Source organism: Cimex lectularius, unplaced genomic scaffold, assembly GCF_000648675.2.
Source record: "Cimex lectularius strain Harlan isolate CLEC.00 unplaced genomic scaffold, Clec_2.1 scaffold60, whole genome shotgun sequence".
NCBI classification, from domain to species: domain Eukaryota; kingdom Metazoa; phylum Arthropoda; class Insecta; order Hemiptera; family Cimicidae; genus Cimex; species Cimex lectularius.
This window is the reverse complement of record NW_019392643.1, coordinates 1,077,228-1,091,193: the sequence shown is the minus strand read 5'-3', so window position 1 is coordinate 1,091,193 and position 13,966 is coordinate 1,077,228. Positions and strand designations below refer to the sequence as shown.

The window sequence follows — 13,966 nt, the reverse complement described above, 5'->3', positions numbered from 1 at the left end:
GAAAAAATACTTGGAAGCAATTTTTTGGATAAAAAGACATCCTAATAAAATTGGCTATATGGTCGATATGAGAAGAAAAACCGTTTCAAAACATTTTTTTAAAGCAAAAGATATGATGGAATTGTCTGTGGTCAATAATAGAACAAAAACTTTTTTGGTCCAATTCTGCCAAATAAATTATCAAAATCTTCAAACTTTTTTTTATAAAACAGTGTTGAAATAGTCTGTGTGGTCAAAATATGAAGAAAAAACTTTCATTTTTCTTTTTTTTTATAAAAAGTCATGATGAAATTATTCAACAAATTGGACCAAAAATGTTTTTCTACTATCGACCACAGAGTAGGAAAAAAAACATTTTTGGTCCAAATTTTTTAATTAAAAAAAAACCGATGAATTTAACTGAGCAGGTCAATGGAATAAGAAATAACCAGCTTCAGAGCAAGAAGTAGAAGAAAAACATTTTTGGTCCAATTTTTTGATTTAAAAAAACGAACGATTGAATTGACTGCATGATCAATGGAAAAACAAATTGTTTCGGAGTGTTTTTTATATAGAAAAACTTCACAATGAAATTGACTGGTCAATAGTAGAAGAAAAATATTTTGGTCTAATTTTTTTAACAAAAAAAATTTGACTGCGTATGGTCAATGGAGAAAGAAAAAAAACAGTTTCAGAGCAATTTGGTGTGTTTAAGGAAATTATGTTGAAATTGACTGTATGGTCAAGAAAAGAGAAAAATTTCTTGGAAGAAATTTTTTGGATAAAAGTCATCCTAATAAAATCGGATGTATGGTCATGAAAAACTGTTTCAGAAATTTTTTTAAATTAAAATACCTGGAATTGACATTGGTCAATAGTAGGGAAAAACGATTTTGGTCCGATTATATTAAGCGGTCAAAATCGTCGGACCATTGTTTTTTGTTTTGTAAATAAAAAAGGGTTCAAATTGACTGTGCGGCCAATACATGAAGAAAAACTGTTTCATTTTTATATAGAAAGACTCCATGTTGAAATTAACAGTGGTCAATAATACAATCATTTTTGGTCCATTAAAAAAAAAGATAAAATTGATTGCGCATGGTCAACAGAAGAAAAAACTGTTTTGGAGGTTTGTAGCTAAATTGTTTCATATGACATACTTTTTGTAATTACTGCCCGCTGTCGATGAGGTTGTACAGGATTGTACGAAACCATCGTAAAACACAAATAATGGCGTATAAACCAAAAATCGTGCGTATCACTTTCTAAAAGTCCGATTAATTAATTATTACCCGTTACCTCATTGGTCACCATACTTTCACTTTCGTGAAGAGTAGACCATCCAAAGGTATCCCTCGGCCATTTTGCCTCTTCGGATTTGTACCTTTAGTACAAAATGCCATCCTGTTTCATCCTTCTACTTCTTCACCATCTGACACAATCAATTGTGTTACTGATAGTGTTCAAAAACTGAAAAGTTAAAATGTCTTGGGGGGGAGGCATTAAAATTAACGCGCCATTTAGACTTCCAAATAAAAGCTTGAGACGAAAGGCCAATTTGTTAAAAGCCAGCCGGATAAAAACGTTTCTAAGAAGTCCTTGGAACTTGCACCGATCTCGGGCGGAATTCTCGAAAAAATATCTGCTTCATTTATTTAAATACTTCCTGCCTAGCGTATTTTGACGTTTCCTTATCGATAATTCGCCCTGCTGGATGGATGTATATTTCTCAAAGAAGGCAATATTTATTTCAAGGGCTTCAATTCTGTAAACTTGGCACCGTCACAAAACTTACTCAGTTTTAACTAACGCATTTTAATTCAAGCCGCGTGCATCCGGTTTTTATTGTGCCAGCGTTGCTGGACGTTCCTACCTAAGTAGCTTCGCATTGCTTCTGTTTTACGTCATTTATTCCAGGAAACTTCAAAATTGGAAAAACATAAGACGCATTTGCCGCCTTATCTATTTTTACCGATATTTTTAAATATGTAATGATAAATAAAACGTTAATTTCCACAGAAATAACATAGAGGTTAGGATTAGGGGCAGAAAGTTATGGTTTTTCACACGAATAATCTGGATGTCGGTATGGTCTGGATGAAAAAACAATTTAATTGTTACTGCCAGCCTTCGACCTATTTGAAGGTCATCAACAGGACAAAATAATCTTAAATATATCTACAAATCGACAATTATGTTTTACAACCCAACATCCCCATTGACTGTCTTACAGCTTAAAGAAAATAACACAATTTTCCATCTTATAACCGTAATAAAACAATCTGTAAGGGACAGGTTAGGTTAGTGCTAGGGGTTAGGATTAGGAACAATAAGTTAGGTTAAGTAGGGTTAAGGTTTTTCACATGAATAATCTGGATCACGGTATGGCCTGGATTAAAAAAATCACTTGTAATCTGCCAAGCTTTCAAACTATTTTAAGGCCATCACCAGGCCTAAAATAATCTTAAATAAATCTACAAACTCATGTAATTAATCTTTAATAAATGGTTTTAAATTTCTTGGAAGACCGACTCAGTCTCAACGTTGCCAAAGACTTTCTTATGGCTAAATGAAAATAACCGAAGTTTCCATGTGAAAACTGCAATTAAAAAAACTGTAAGAGACAGGTTAGGTTAGGGTTAGAGGTTAGGATTAGGATTAGGAACAGTAAGTTAGGTTAAGTAGGGTTAGGGTTTTTCACACAAAATATCTGGATCTCTGTACAGTCTGGATGAAAAACAATTCATTTGTTACTACCTAGCTTTCATCCTATTTAAACCTGATCTGCAGGACAAAATAATCGTAAATATTTACATAATACAACATACAAACTGACATAATTAAGTTTTTAATAAACGGTTTCAAATTTCTTGGAAGACCAATTAAGTCTCAACATTGCCAACGACTGTCTTAGAGCTTAAACAAAATAGCAGAATTGTCCATGTTATAACCATATTTAAAAAAGCTGTAAGGGACTGGTTAGGTTAGGGTTAGAGGTTAGGATTAGGATAAGTCAAAGGCTTGCAGTAACAATTGAATTGGTTTTCATTCAGATCACACCGAGATCCATATTATTCGTGAATAGAAATAGTGGCCAATACATCTAACACTTTAAGCAGAAACTTTGTTGGGGTTTTTCCCCCATTACTTTATGGTCTTAAAGCATCAATTAGACTTAAGACAACTTTCATATCGCACACAGGCATGATGTAAATAGTACACTTTTCATTAATTTTGACATTTTATTATTTCAAATATAATAATAAAGTATATAAAGTTGTAGTATTATATATACTTTTCAACCTGGTTCTTGTATACCTGGTCTGCCTGGTTAACCAGAATGTTCGAAAAATGTACAAACTTCAGGTTCATCATTCCTCAGATTTTGATTAAGTTGGACAGGGCGGTCTGATAACAACATAATTATTCAAGTACCAGAGAAGCAACAAGGAGGTCAATTTGTCTGATGAGGACACCTATCAGCCCTGAACACTTTTGAGGCACACCATATTGCAAAAACTCAATCAGACAGTTGATTGAGAATAAGTTCTCATTCAATGAGATATTATTCCAGAATGTACAATGTACAATATTCAGTCCTCACACCAGTATAGGAGTATCCTTTTCCATCTACATTATCTTAAAATCCATAAGGTGCCACATACAATTCTGGCCTCCAGGAGGAGGAGGAATTTTTGTTCTTTATATAAAAAAATGTCTTTTTTACATTTTTGTTATGTTTGATAAGAGTAAATGAGAGATAAAGTAATCACATTTTTTCTGTTTTGTCTCTAATGTATTGTTACATAAATATATGTCTAATGTTGTATTATTCCAGTTGTTGTTTGCTTACAAACAAGAAACGATTCATGAGTTAAAACTTTTCAGGAACAGGAAACACAAGTTCGGATGGCACGTATAAACCATCGTTTTTAACTGACCAGGAATTGAAACATTTAATCTTAGAAGCTGCTGATGGATTTTTATTTGTTGTTACGTGTGACACTGGACGTGTAATTTATGTATCTGACTCTGTCACACCTGTTTTAAACCAATCACAGGTATTTACTGATACATAATACATATTATCATTAATTAAATATAATATTTAATTGAAGAAATTTTTTAAATTTGTAGAACGATTGGTATGGTTCTGTTATTTATGAGCACCTCCATCCAGAAGATGTGGACAAAGTACGGGAACAACTTTCAACCCAAGAGCCACAGAATTCTGGCAGGATTTTGGATTTAAAGACTGGAACTGTGAAGAAAGAAGGCCACCAATGTTAGACAATTTAGTAAATGTCATAATATAAAAGAAAATTAACGACTTTTGTATTTCAGCATCAATGAGACTGTGTATGGGTTCCCGGAGGGGATTCATATGTAGAATGCAAGTGGGAAATGTCGGACCGGACACACTGACAGTGAGCCATCTGAATCGGCACAAGCAGAGAAATTCGCTGGGCCCGTCAAGAGATGGCCACAATTACGCAGTTGTCCACTGCACTGGATATATCAAAAATTGGCCTCCGACAGGTCAATTTGATAATCATCCTTTGTCAGGTTTATCGACTTTCTGTTTATTTTTTCACTTAAAATTCTTTTGACTATCCACAATGTATTGAAGCAGGTATCTTGAATAGTATATCTTCGTGAAAATTGACTTTTGTGATATTATGATGTTTTATATTTATTACAATACCATTTAAGTCGTTAAATATAAGTATTTAGATTCTTTAGCACCAATATCATTCCGTCATAGATTAGATAAGGTTAGTGTAAGCGACAGGTTAGATTAGGTAGGGTAAGGAGTTTTCTCCCATTAAACTATTATTTATTACATATTATTTTACTACCTTGTTTTGAAATGAAGCGATCTTGAATAATGAAAATAATTTTAACATTTTTGATAATCAATTTTGCATTACCAGGGGTTGAGTTAGGTAAAAATAGTAACAGTAGGTTAGGTAAGGTTAGGGTTAGTGTAAGAAACAGGTTAGGTTAGTTTAGTTAGATCAAATTAGAGTTAGGGATAAGTTAGATTGGGTAGAGTTACAGTCCCCCTATTAAACTCTTATTTATTTCATATTTACTAGCTCAAGTATAACTATTTTAATGATGGTTAGGGTAGGTTAGGTATGGTTAGGGTTAGCGTAAGGGACAGCTTAGGTTAGGTTATGCTAAGTAGGGTTACAGTCTCCCCCCACTAAACTCTTATTATTATTTTACTACCTTATGTTTAACTATTTTAACAAATTATCATTTTTCCCCCCCAACTTTTTTTATACTGTGATCCATACAGGTTTATTAAGGAAGCCCTAGGATAATGACCAGACTGTAGAAAGTGCTCTTTTTTCTCACACAACTAAGCACTGGCTCTATTCCTCTTCCCGAAGTCCATGATTTCTTGGTTTCTTCCTTTACTAGGCCATTAACACCCATCATCCTCATTACATTATCCAGTTTATCCAATTCAAATCTTTCCTGCAATACAATCTCACCTCCCTGTGACCTAATCCTTCCACGGCATAAAACATGCTCCATTAAACTAACTCCCTCCTCTTAACTATCTGCAATGCCACTTCCCTGACCTCTTTTAAACATTTCCTGTACATGCACCTCCTCTCCCTCCAAACAGAGTCTATTTAACCACAGTTTATATTTACTCAGTAATTATTATTTTTCTATGTTAATTTTCAGAGTAACTCATTTTAGTTTTAACTCCTTTGGGTTTTGTTTTGTATAAGCCCGTTGTTATTGCATTGCTCACCACGACAAGGTTTATTTTTGTCAAAATGTTAATAACTTTTACTTTATCCTATCTATTATTATAGAAGACACATCCTATCCCAGAATAAGTTTTTTTTTCTTCTTCTTCTTCTTCATTTTTCTCGGTGCCTCTTTAGGCACTTCTCTTTATGTGACAATTACCTTACTGAAGTAATAAATGTTTATTTTTTTAAATAATTATTAATTATTTTAACACAAATATCATTTTGAATCTGAAACCACCAATATATTGAGAGAGGTGATATTGAATAATGAAAATTAATTGTAATGTTGAATCAACCGTCAAAACATATTTATATTAAAATAATTTTAATATAGGTATGTTTTTGATGAGTGATTCAGCATTATCAGGGGTTACGTTACAAATGGTTGCAGTAGTTCAGGTAGAGTTAGGGTTAGTTTAAGAGACAGGTTAGGTAGGGTTAGGGTTCCCCCTCATTAAACTCTCATTTAATGTTAATTTAAATTGTCTTTCCCTCTTTTTCTTTTATTTTTTTCTTTGGAGGAGGTCAAATAACAACATTGACTTGACATAGTCTGCATGTGAGGAGGCCAGTATATAATTTTTCTCAAATCTTCCCTGTGGAGAGAGTTCCCATCTCTTAGCTTGCCTTGTACCTGGTGTATAGTCCAGTGCTTAAGATTTTTTTTTTCAAGACATTTTCTCATCCCAAATTTTAGCATACTTCTCAGATCTTTACAAATTGTCTACTCATTATTAAATACATTGAAGAATCATTTAACACTAGTGTTTTTAAAAGAAAAGCTTTTTCACTAAAATATATATTTGGATACCTATCGTGATGCATTATAGGAGTATTTAAATACTTATAAGTGAAAATGACAGGAATTGTTTGAAACCAATCAAATATGTTATGATGTTTTATGATGAAATTTAATTTGAGTAAACATTTCTTTCAGCAGTTCAAATGGAAAGAGGTGTTGAAGATGATGGTACACATTGCTGTCTTGTAGCCATTGGTAGGCTCCAAGTTACATCAACACCAAATACTAGTGATATTTCAGGGTCTAGCAGTAATTCTGGTACAGTTTGATTTATTTGAAAAAAAATAAATAATAGCTTTTGTTTATATACGGTTTGTTGTGTATGTTTCAGAATTTATATCTCGCCATTCAATGGAGGGAAAATTCACGTTTGTTGACCAAAGAGTAATTACTATATTAGGCTATTCTCCACCAGAACTACTTGGAAAATCTTGTTTTGACTTTTTCCACCATGAAGACCAAACGCACATGAAGGAATCTTTTGAACAAGGTTATAGTCCTCACATTTGAAAAAAAAATTATATATATATATGGATCTTTTAATACAATTGATTTTGTTATTTTCAGTTGTAAAATTAAAAGGCCAAGTGATGTCAGTAATGTATAGATTTCGAACTAAAAACAGGGATTGGTTGTGGTTAAGGACGTCCGCCTTTGCGTTCCTAAATCCTTACACCGATGAAGTCGAATATATTGTCTGCACAAACACTACTGCAAAGTAAATAACCTGTCGTTAAAATTATTACTTTGTGTTGAGTTGATTTATAAATTTCTTCTTTCGGTTAGGTCACTTCAAACTGGACCTGAAAACGAGGCTCCACAACCAGAAAATGTCAACTATCAACCAGGAGTTGACTACAGCTTACAAAGATATTCAACTCACATTCCGCAGCACAATCTTCACGGTATTTTAGCTGGCCTTTTTTCCCACTTCAATTGCCTTAAATATGTGAAATGTCAATAGGTGCAGATGCCAGAGCCAGCCATGTTTACAATTATGAAACTACGCAATCACCACTGGAATATGTGACACCTGCCCAACAAACCATGGCCCGAATAAACAAACCAACAGCAAGTCCTACACCTGCCCAGTCAGCATGGACTTTATGTCAGGTTGTTCATTAACATTAATATAAATAAGCATATATATAATTTTACGCTGAATTAAAAAATGTAACTATAAATGTTGAAATTAAATTGTAAAAATACAGCCAACAAAACTCGATTGATATATTTCAGTCAACTGCTCTACACCCTTTGGATTTTGTTTGAAAAAGTCCTACTACAATTTTTATGTATTGAATTAAAAGAAATGTTTTAAAATAGAAATGTTTTTGGGCTGGATACAAAATTGTTTTCGTCATCGATTTTGCATTAACAGAAAATGTGCTTGGGTTTGTATAGATTTTTAACTACAGTATGTATTTTTATATACTGTATACAAGTTGTTAAACTTGTGCATACAGTTGATATGTACACATTTAAAATGGAATAAACTAAAACAGTCTGGCACCAGTGTTCAAAGAATCACACAGTAGTAACCCTTCTAGTAGTTGACAACATCTCACTGCCCAACAGCTTAGCGGAAGGACTATTGGAGATAATACAGAATGTTAAGCTTAAAACTAAAGGATTAAGAATTAATGCAAAGTTAGGTTAGATTTAGAAGTGGGAAAAAGGTTTAGTTATGCTAGGTAGGGTTAGGTTAGGGTAGGTTAGGTTGGGTTAGGGCTAGTGGAAGGCACAACTTAGTGTTTAGGTTATGTTAAGTAGGATTACAGCCCCCCCCCAATTAAACTCTCATTATTATTTCTCTACCTTATGTATAACTATTTTAACGAATTATCTTTTTTTTATTACAATCTTTTCTATACTGTGATCGATATATGTGTATTGTGGAACCCCTAGTATAATGACCCTGCTGTGGAAAGTTCATTTTTTCTCACAAAACTAATCATTTGACTCAATGCCTCTTCAGGCACTTTTCTTTTTGTGAGAATTATCGTACCACAGAAAAAAATATTTAGATCTTTTAAACAACTATTTTAACATGATTATCATTTTTATGTAAAAAACCTGATGTATTGAAAGACGTGATCTTGTATAATGAAAATAATTATACGAAAATCGTGAGGTGCGGTCTAGTGTGACGTAGGTTTCAGAAAAACATTTTCTTTATCGTGCCAAACGTTTTGATCTTTATTGTGATCATCACGGTAAAGAAAATGTTTTTCTGAAACCTACATCACACCAGACCGCACCTCACAATTTCCGAATAATAATCAACTAATGGTCACTAATCACCACACATTTCTAAATGAAAATAATTTTAACATGGATATCTTTTTGATCATTAATTCTTCATTATCGAGGGTTGTGGTAGCATACAAATAGTTACAGTATGTTATTTAGGGTTAGGGTTACTGTAAGGGACAGGTTAGGTTAAGTTAAGTTAGGTAGGGTTACAGTCCCCTCCCATTAAACTCTTATTTATTACATATTATTTTACTACCTAATGTTGTATTTTAACAAATTATCTTTTTTTTGTTACAACCTTTTCCATACTGTGATCCATGCAGATTGATTGGGGGACCCGTAGGTTAATGACTTGATGAATGAAAAGAGCACTTTTTTTCTCAAATCTGTGGTGCCTATTCACACACTTCTCTTTATGTGAGAATTATCTTAGCAAAGAAAATAAATATTTAGATCAGATAGAAGATAATTTTGTTTTGTCAATAACAGAAAATAATTTTAAGACGGATATGTTTTTGATTATTGATTCTAAGGGGTAAGGAATGGTTAGGGTAGGTTAGGCATGGTAGGGTTAGGGATAGTGTAAGGGACAGGTTTCTTACAACAATAAGAAAATTTATTATTTCAAATTTTTTATATATTTTGATTACTAACAAATTGTTATTTTTAGCCTGTGAGTGAAGGGTATCAGTATAGTGAGGTGAGTCCGTCTCGGTCACCAACTGGACCAACATACACGCAACTCAGTGGCGGAAATAGAGCGACTCAAGCTCCCTATCAAAGTACCACAAATAACCCTGGTAAATATGACATAACAATACTATTTCTTTGCTGAAATGTTATGTATAGGAGTGGATGTTTTAAATAAATTAATAGTAAATGGGAATGAATCTCCTTTATTGCAATGTTGGTGGGTGGGGAAAACAACAAAATTATCAGAGCATATGAGGCAGAGGGACAAAGAAGTGGTTAATATATTGGCCAAGGATCGATCAAGTCGCACTCTTTTGCAGCATATTCTACTTGGAACTGGAAGACTACTCTTTTTGTGGAATCTACTCATGGAAAAGCATACGAATACATACAGGAGCCCTTAACAAAGTTAGGAATCTGGAAAAAAAAGCCTTAAGCTTAACGAAGAGCTATAAAGTCGGAGATTGCATAATAACTCACAGATTTAATTTAATGTTGTCAATTAATTACTTAATTAAAATAAGTAATTTTTTATTTACAAAAAGTGAATCCACATATTTACCCCACCTTCATCATTTCTATTAATTTTAGTAACACACTATATCAGTTGTCATCAAATGAACTTTTGCCATGGATATACTTTTTGACTCAATCTACAAAATTGTTTTATGTGACTATTTTTGTGTTACCTTGAATTGAGTATTGGGTTAGGCTAGGATGTGTTAGGTACGTTTTAGGTTAAGATTAGGGTTAGAGATAGTTTTGGTTAAGGTTTCACATTAAGATTAGGGTTAGAGACACTTTAGGTTAATTACAATGACTGATAATGGTAATGATATGAAAAGGGTTAATTTTGTATCATTCCACTTGCTCCTTGGTATATTTGAACATATTTTAAATTCCATGTTCCTGTTTCAAGGTTTATGGCCATGGCAGTCCCAAGGTCAACCGGATGGACAGGGTACAAGCAATAGTGCCGGTCATCCCGTAGGCAGTGGAACCGGGCAGCCCAATCCGCCACATGAACTATCTGATGTGATGATGATGCAGATGTTGGACCAACAGTCAACATTTGAAGACCTAAATATGTTTAATGAATAGCAGATAAAGACTTAGTTAAACAAGGTTGTCCAAGTCTAAATTGTACTCAAGGACATCAACCTGGTTTGCTAATGCCATAGTTATGAGAGTGAATTAACATAAGTGTAAATATATAATTTTAAAGAAAAAGGATTGAAAAAATAAATAAATAATATGAAATAAAGCTACTGTTGTATTTATTTGCAATTTTAGATTTGTGCTTGCGATCTTTATTGAGCTGTGTACTTTTAGAAGTTTTCTAGGTAGGTCAAGAGATAGCAAGAATTTTGTGAATTAATAATGATTTTTATTAGCATTTTTAAAACTCTTATTTATGTAAAAGCAATATTGCCATCTGTGGATGGAAAATAGCACATTTTTTAATTATCAGTGCTAAAAAAACATGCTATTCTGCCTTAAGGAGTGTTTTTGGCTCACTCAATTTATTTATTTGTGACTGTCATTAATTTTTAAAATTGGTGTTTATATATGTATATGTATTATTGGACTTATTACCCTTTTAAAATTAAAAAATAATTTGTATCTTTTTTTGTGGTTATTAATAATAATTATTTTTTATAAGAATAAAAGTGGTCAATCCTCAGATGTAAAATTTAAATATATAATCATTATAATTACACGCAACAAAGTAAAATTCTTGTTGGTATAAAATGGACTTTATTCTGTATTGCATGATAACACCTTCACCTTCAGTATGCTGATAGGGGGGGGATGGTCTTGCTCTGCAGAAAAGAAACAAGGGTTTGCTGTGAAATGTAGTTGTGGACGACCTCAAAGCGGAATCTGTACCCAAGACTATGAAGATGACATTGTTATACTAGTCAGAGAAATAGTCACTTCAATTTTTAAAAAACTCTCAACATGATAGAGCAAGGGTGCTCACAACAGGGACATGGAACTGAATTCTGAAAAACTACACTAATTGCATTTACCAAGAAAAGAAACAGAAATACAAGGCCTATGCTTCTATAATAAAATGCTGCCATTAAAAATCAAGGTTAAATACCTAGGAATAATAAAAGGACAGCTAAAAAGTAAGGGAATGTCTATTCTGGAGCAAGGCCAAAGAATAGGCCTTTTCAGGTTATCAAAGGCATATTGTACGGCTCCCACACATGCCCTGCAGGAACTCACTTCCACTCCACCAATCGACCTTTTCCTCCAGAGTAAAATTACCCTTCGATGACTGAAGGAAGGAAAAAAAAAACTTTTTGTCTGATCTAGTGTAAATCATAGTGATTGAACAATGCGCCAAGGAAATAAAAAGGTAACGAATGCATTCCCAGGAGAAAGTGATCTTCTATAATAGTGAGGCAGCACTAAAAGCCCTAGCCTCATTTGAGGTGAAGGCAAAGAGTATTTGGATTGGAGGCTCTGGTGGAAGTCAGTGACACCAATGACCTGACCCTGGCATGAGTCCACTGTAGCTACTTCAATCCACCCAGACACCAACCCCTCATCTCAACCAACAACCTTTCAAATTTTCCCTCGTTTGCCCATATTTTCAAATTTTTACCTTAAGGCTAGGTCGAGGGATGGCATTAGGTTCACCTAGATTCCCCCAGTTTGGCAATTAACAAGTATAGTATAATAACATGTATAGTAAAATCACTTCCAGCATATCATACCAAAAAACCAAACATCACTAATGACCACAAAAAGAACTCTAAGCAAATCTTAGTGACTAAAATTGAAAATGACCCATCGGCTAATATGACCTAAAGTAACCAATGGCTCCCTATGGTGGACCAAAGCTCACTAAAAACAAGCTACCCAGACATTCATTACATACAAAGATTAACAAACCTGGGAATAATGGGGGGGGGGCAATGAAAACAGCCCTGTCAATTGCACTAGAAACACTGCTAAATCTTCATTGGAAATATTTTTACAAGAATCGAGAAAAAAAGCTCATTAGGCTTCAAAAACAATCAAATTGATGGGAACTAAATACTTCAAGCACTCAACAATAATTAATCAAATCCAACACACATTCTTAGAAATGTGGACTGATTACGTGATCCTGGAAACATTCTGTACAACATATAAAGCCTCAACAGACAAGAATTCAGGTGGAAATCAGTTACAATATGGAATACAGGGACAAAACAAAGAAGGAATTGGAACAGGTGTTTTCTGTACTATCCCAAAATAAGCGCATTCAAACTTAAACATTAAGTAAACCTCGTTCTTTCAAGCTAAAATGTCATCAACGCTTTTGCTTTAGAAAATCTTAAAAGATGTTACACTGACAAAACAAACTCCTCATAATATCAGACTGCCAAGCAGCTATTAAGGCTTAGCGTGTAAAACAATCACATCAAAACTAGTCGATGAATGCATTCAAAATCTCCAAAACCTGATATATTGTGTACCAGGGCATGGAGAATTTTTGGTAAAGAAAAGGCAGACACCCTGGCCAGACGAGGATCTTCAAGACCATATATAAGCCCAGAACTTATTCTTGAGAAACAGACAGAATCCTCCATCACAGGATGGATGCATAAAAGACAAAAGGAGAACTGGATAAATTAGATGCAACACAGTAAGCTTGTTAAAACAACCAAGGCAAATGCTACAGTTAGAGAGTTAACTCTGAACTAGGACTACTGGTCACTGGCATCTGAGAAAACATTTACACAACATGGGAACATTCATGGATGACCCCCATTTGTAGGTTGTGCTACAAGGAGGAAGAATGTGAAGCAACTAGCAAGGAGACATAATATTGGGATGTAAAGAAAACCCAGGTAAACAAATTGTAGCAGTGACCTAACACTCCTTAGTAGAAGGACCGAGTCAATTGCACTTAATAAAGAACAAGGAAAGGGAGGAATAAACCAGAGGGGAGGGCGTCGATGGACACAACGATTTAGGTGTTGGCACAGCGCTCACTGCAAGGTGAAGGACCCAGCTTCAAGTCCTGTCGAGCTCAACACTCATTGCTGCGAGAGTGTCAGATGCACTTCACTCTTCGGTGACAGGGGTTATTGGCTTTACTGGGTGGATCCAGCATAGGACTGTGTTCAAATTAAATAAGATGGAAAGAGATGGGATATTACAAGTACAAAAAATAAAATGTAATTTTATTTTTTTAATTCACAATAATTTTCTAATTATTTAATATATGATATAATAATTAACTAATTATTTATTTAATATATACTTTACTAATTATTTAATATACAATACAATAATTTAATATATAATAATTTACTAATTATTTTACATGCATTATAATAATTTAATAGTAACGGCCAATATGCAAAGAAAATAAGGAACCAGGAACACTGTCGATCTCAATGTTCATTGCTGCGAGAGTGACATGCTCCATACTCACTCTACTGTGGCAGGGGTT

At 33.8% G+C, this 13,966-nt stretch overlaps 1 protein-coding gene across 8 annotated transcripts in view; it reads left to right on the top strand.

The window, feature by feature from the left end:
* Positions 1 to 11,120, top strand: part of LOC106661160 (aryl hydrocarbon receptor nuclear translocator homolog) — a 119,159-nt gene extending 108,039 nt beyond the window's left edge. For 4 of the 8 annotated variants that reach the window (XM_014384397.2, XM_014384396.2, XM_014384393.2 and 1 more), the window contains 10 exons: positions 3,868 to 4,040; positions 4,117 to 4,264; positions 4,324 to 4,545; positions 6,694 to 6,816; positions 6,890 to 7,048; positions 7,126 to 7,276; positions 7,345 to 7,463; positions 7,523 to 7,671; positions 9,485 to 9,614; positions 10,427 to 11,120. In XM_014384397.2, coding sequence (XP_014239883.1) covers positions 3,868 to 4,040; positions 4,117 to 4,264; positions 4,324 to 4,545; positions 6,694 to 6,816; positions 6,890 to 7,048; positions 7,126 to 7,276; positions 7,345 to 7,463; positions 7,523 to 7,671; positions 9,485 to 9,614; positions 10,427 to 10,608 — 1,556 coding nt within the window. In that variant the 3' untranslated portion in view covers positions 10,609 to 11,120. The remainder of the gene's footprint in view (positions 1 to 3,867; positions 4,041 to 4,116; positions 4,265 to 4,323; positions 4,546 to 6,693; positions 6,817 to 6,889; positions 7,049 to 7,125; positions 7,277 to 7,344; positions 7,464 to 7,522; positions 7,672 to 9,484; positions 9,615 to 10,426) is intronic. The other 4 variants (XM_014384394.2, XM_014384395.2, XM_024230159.1 and 1 more) reach the window with 4 other exon arrangements.
* Positions 11,121 to 13,966: the final 2,846 nt, after the last annotated feature.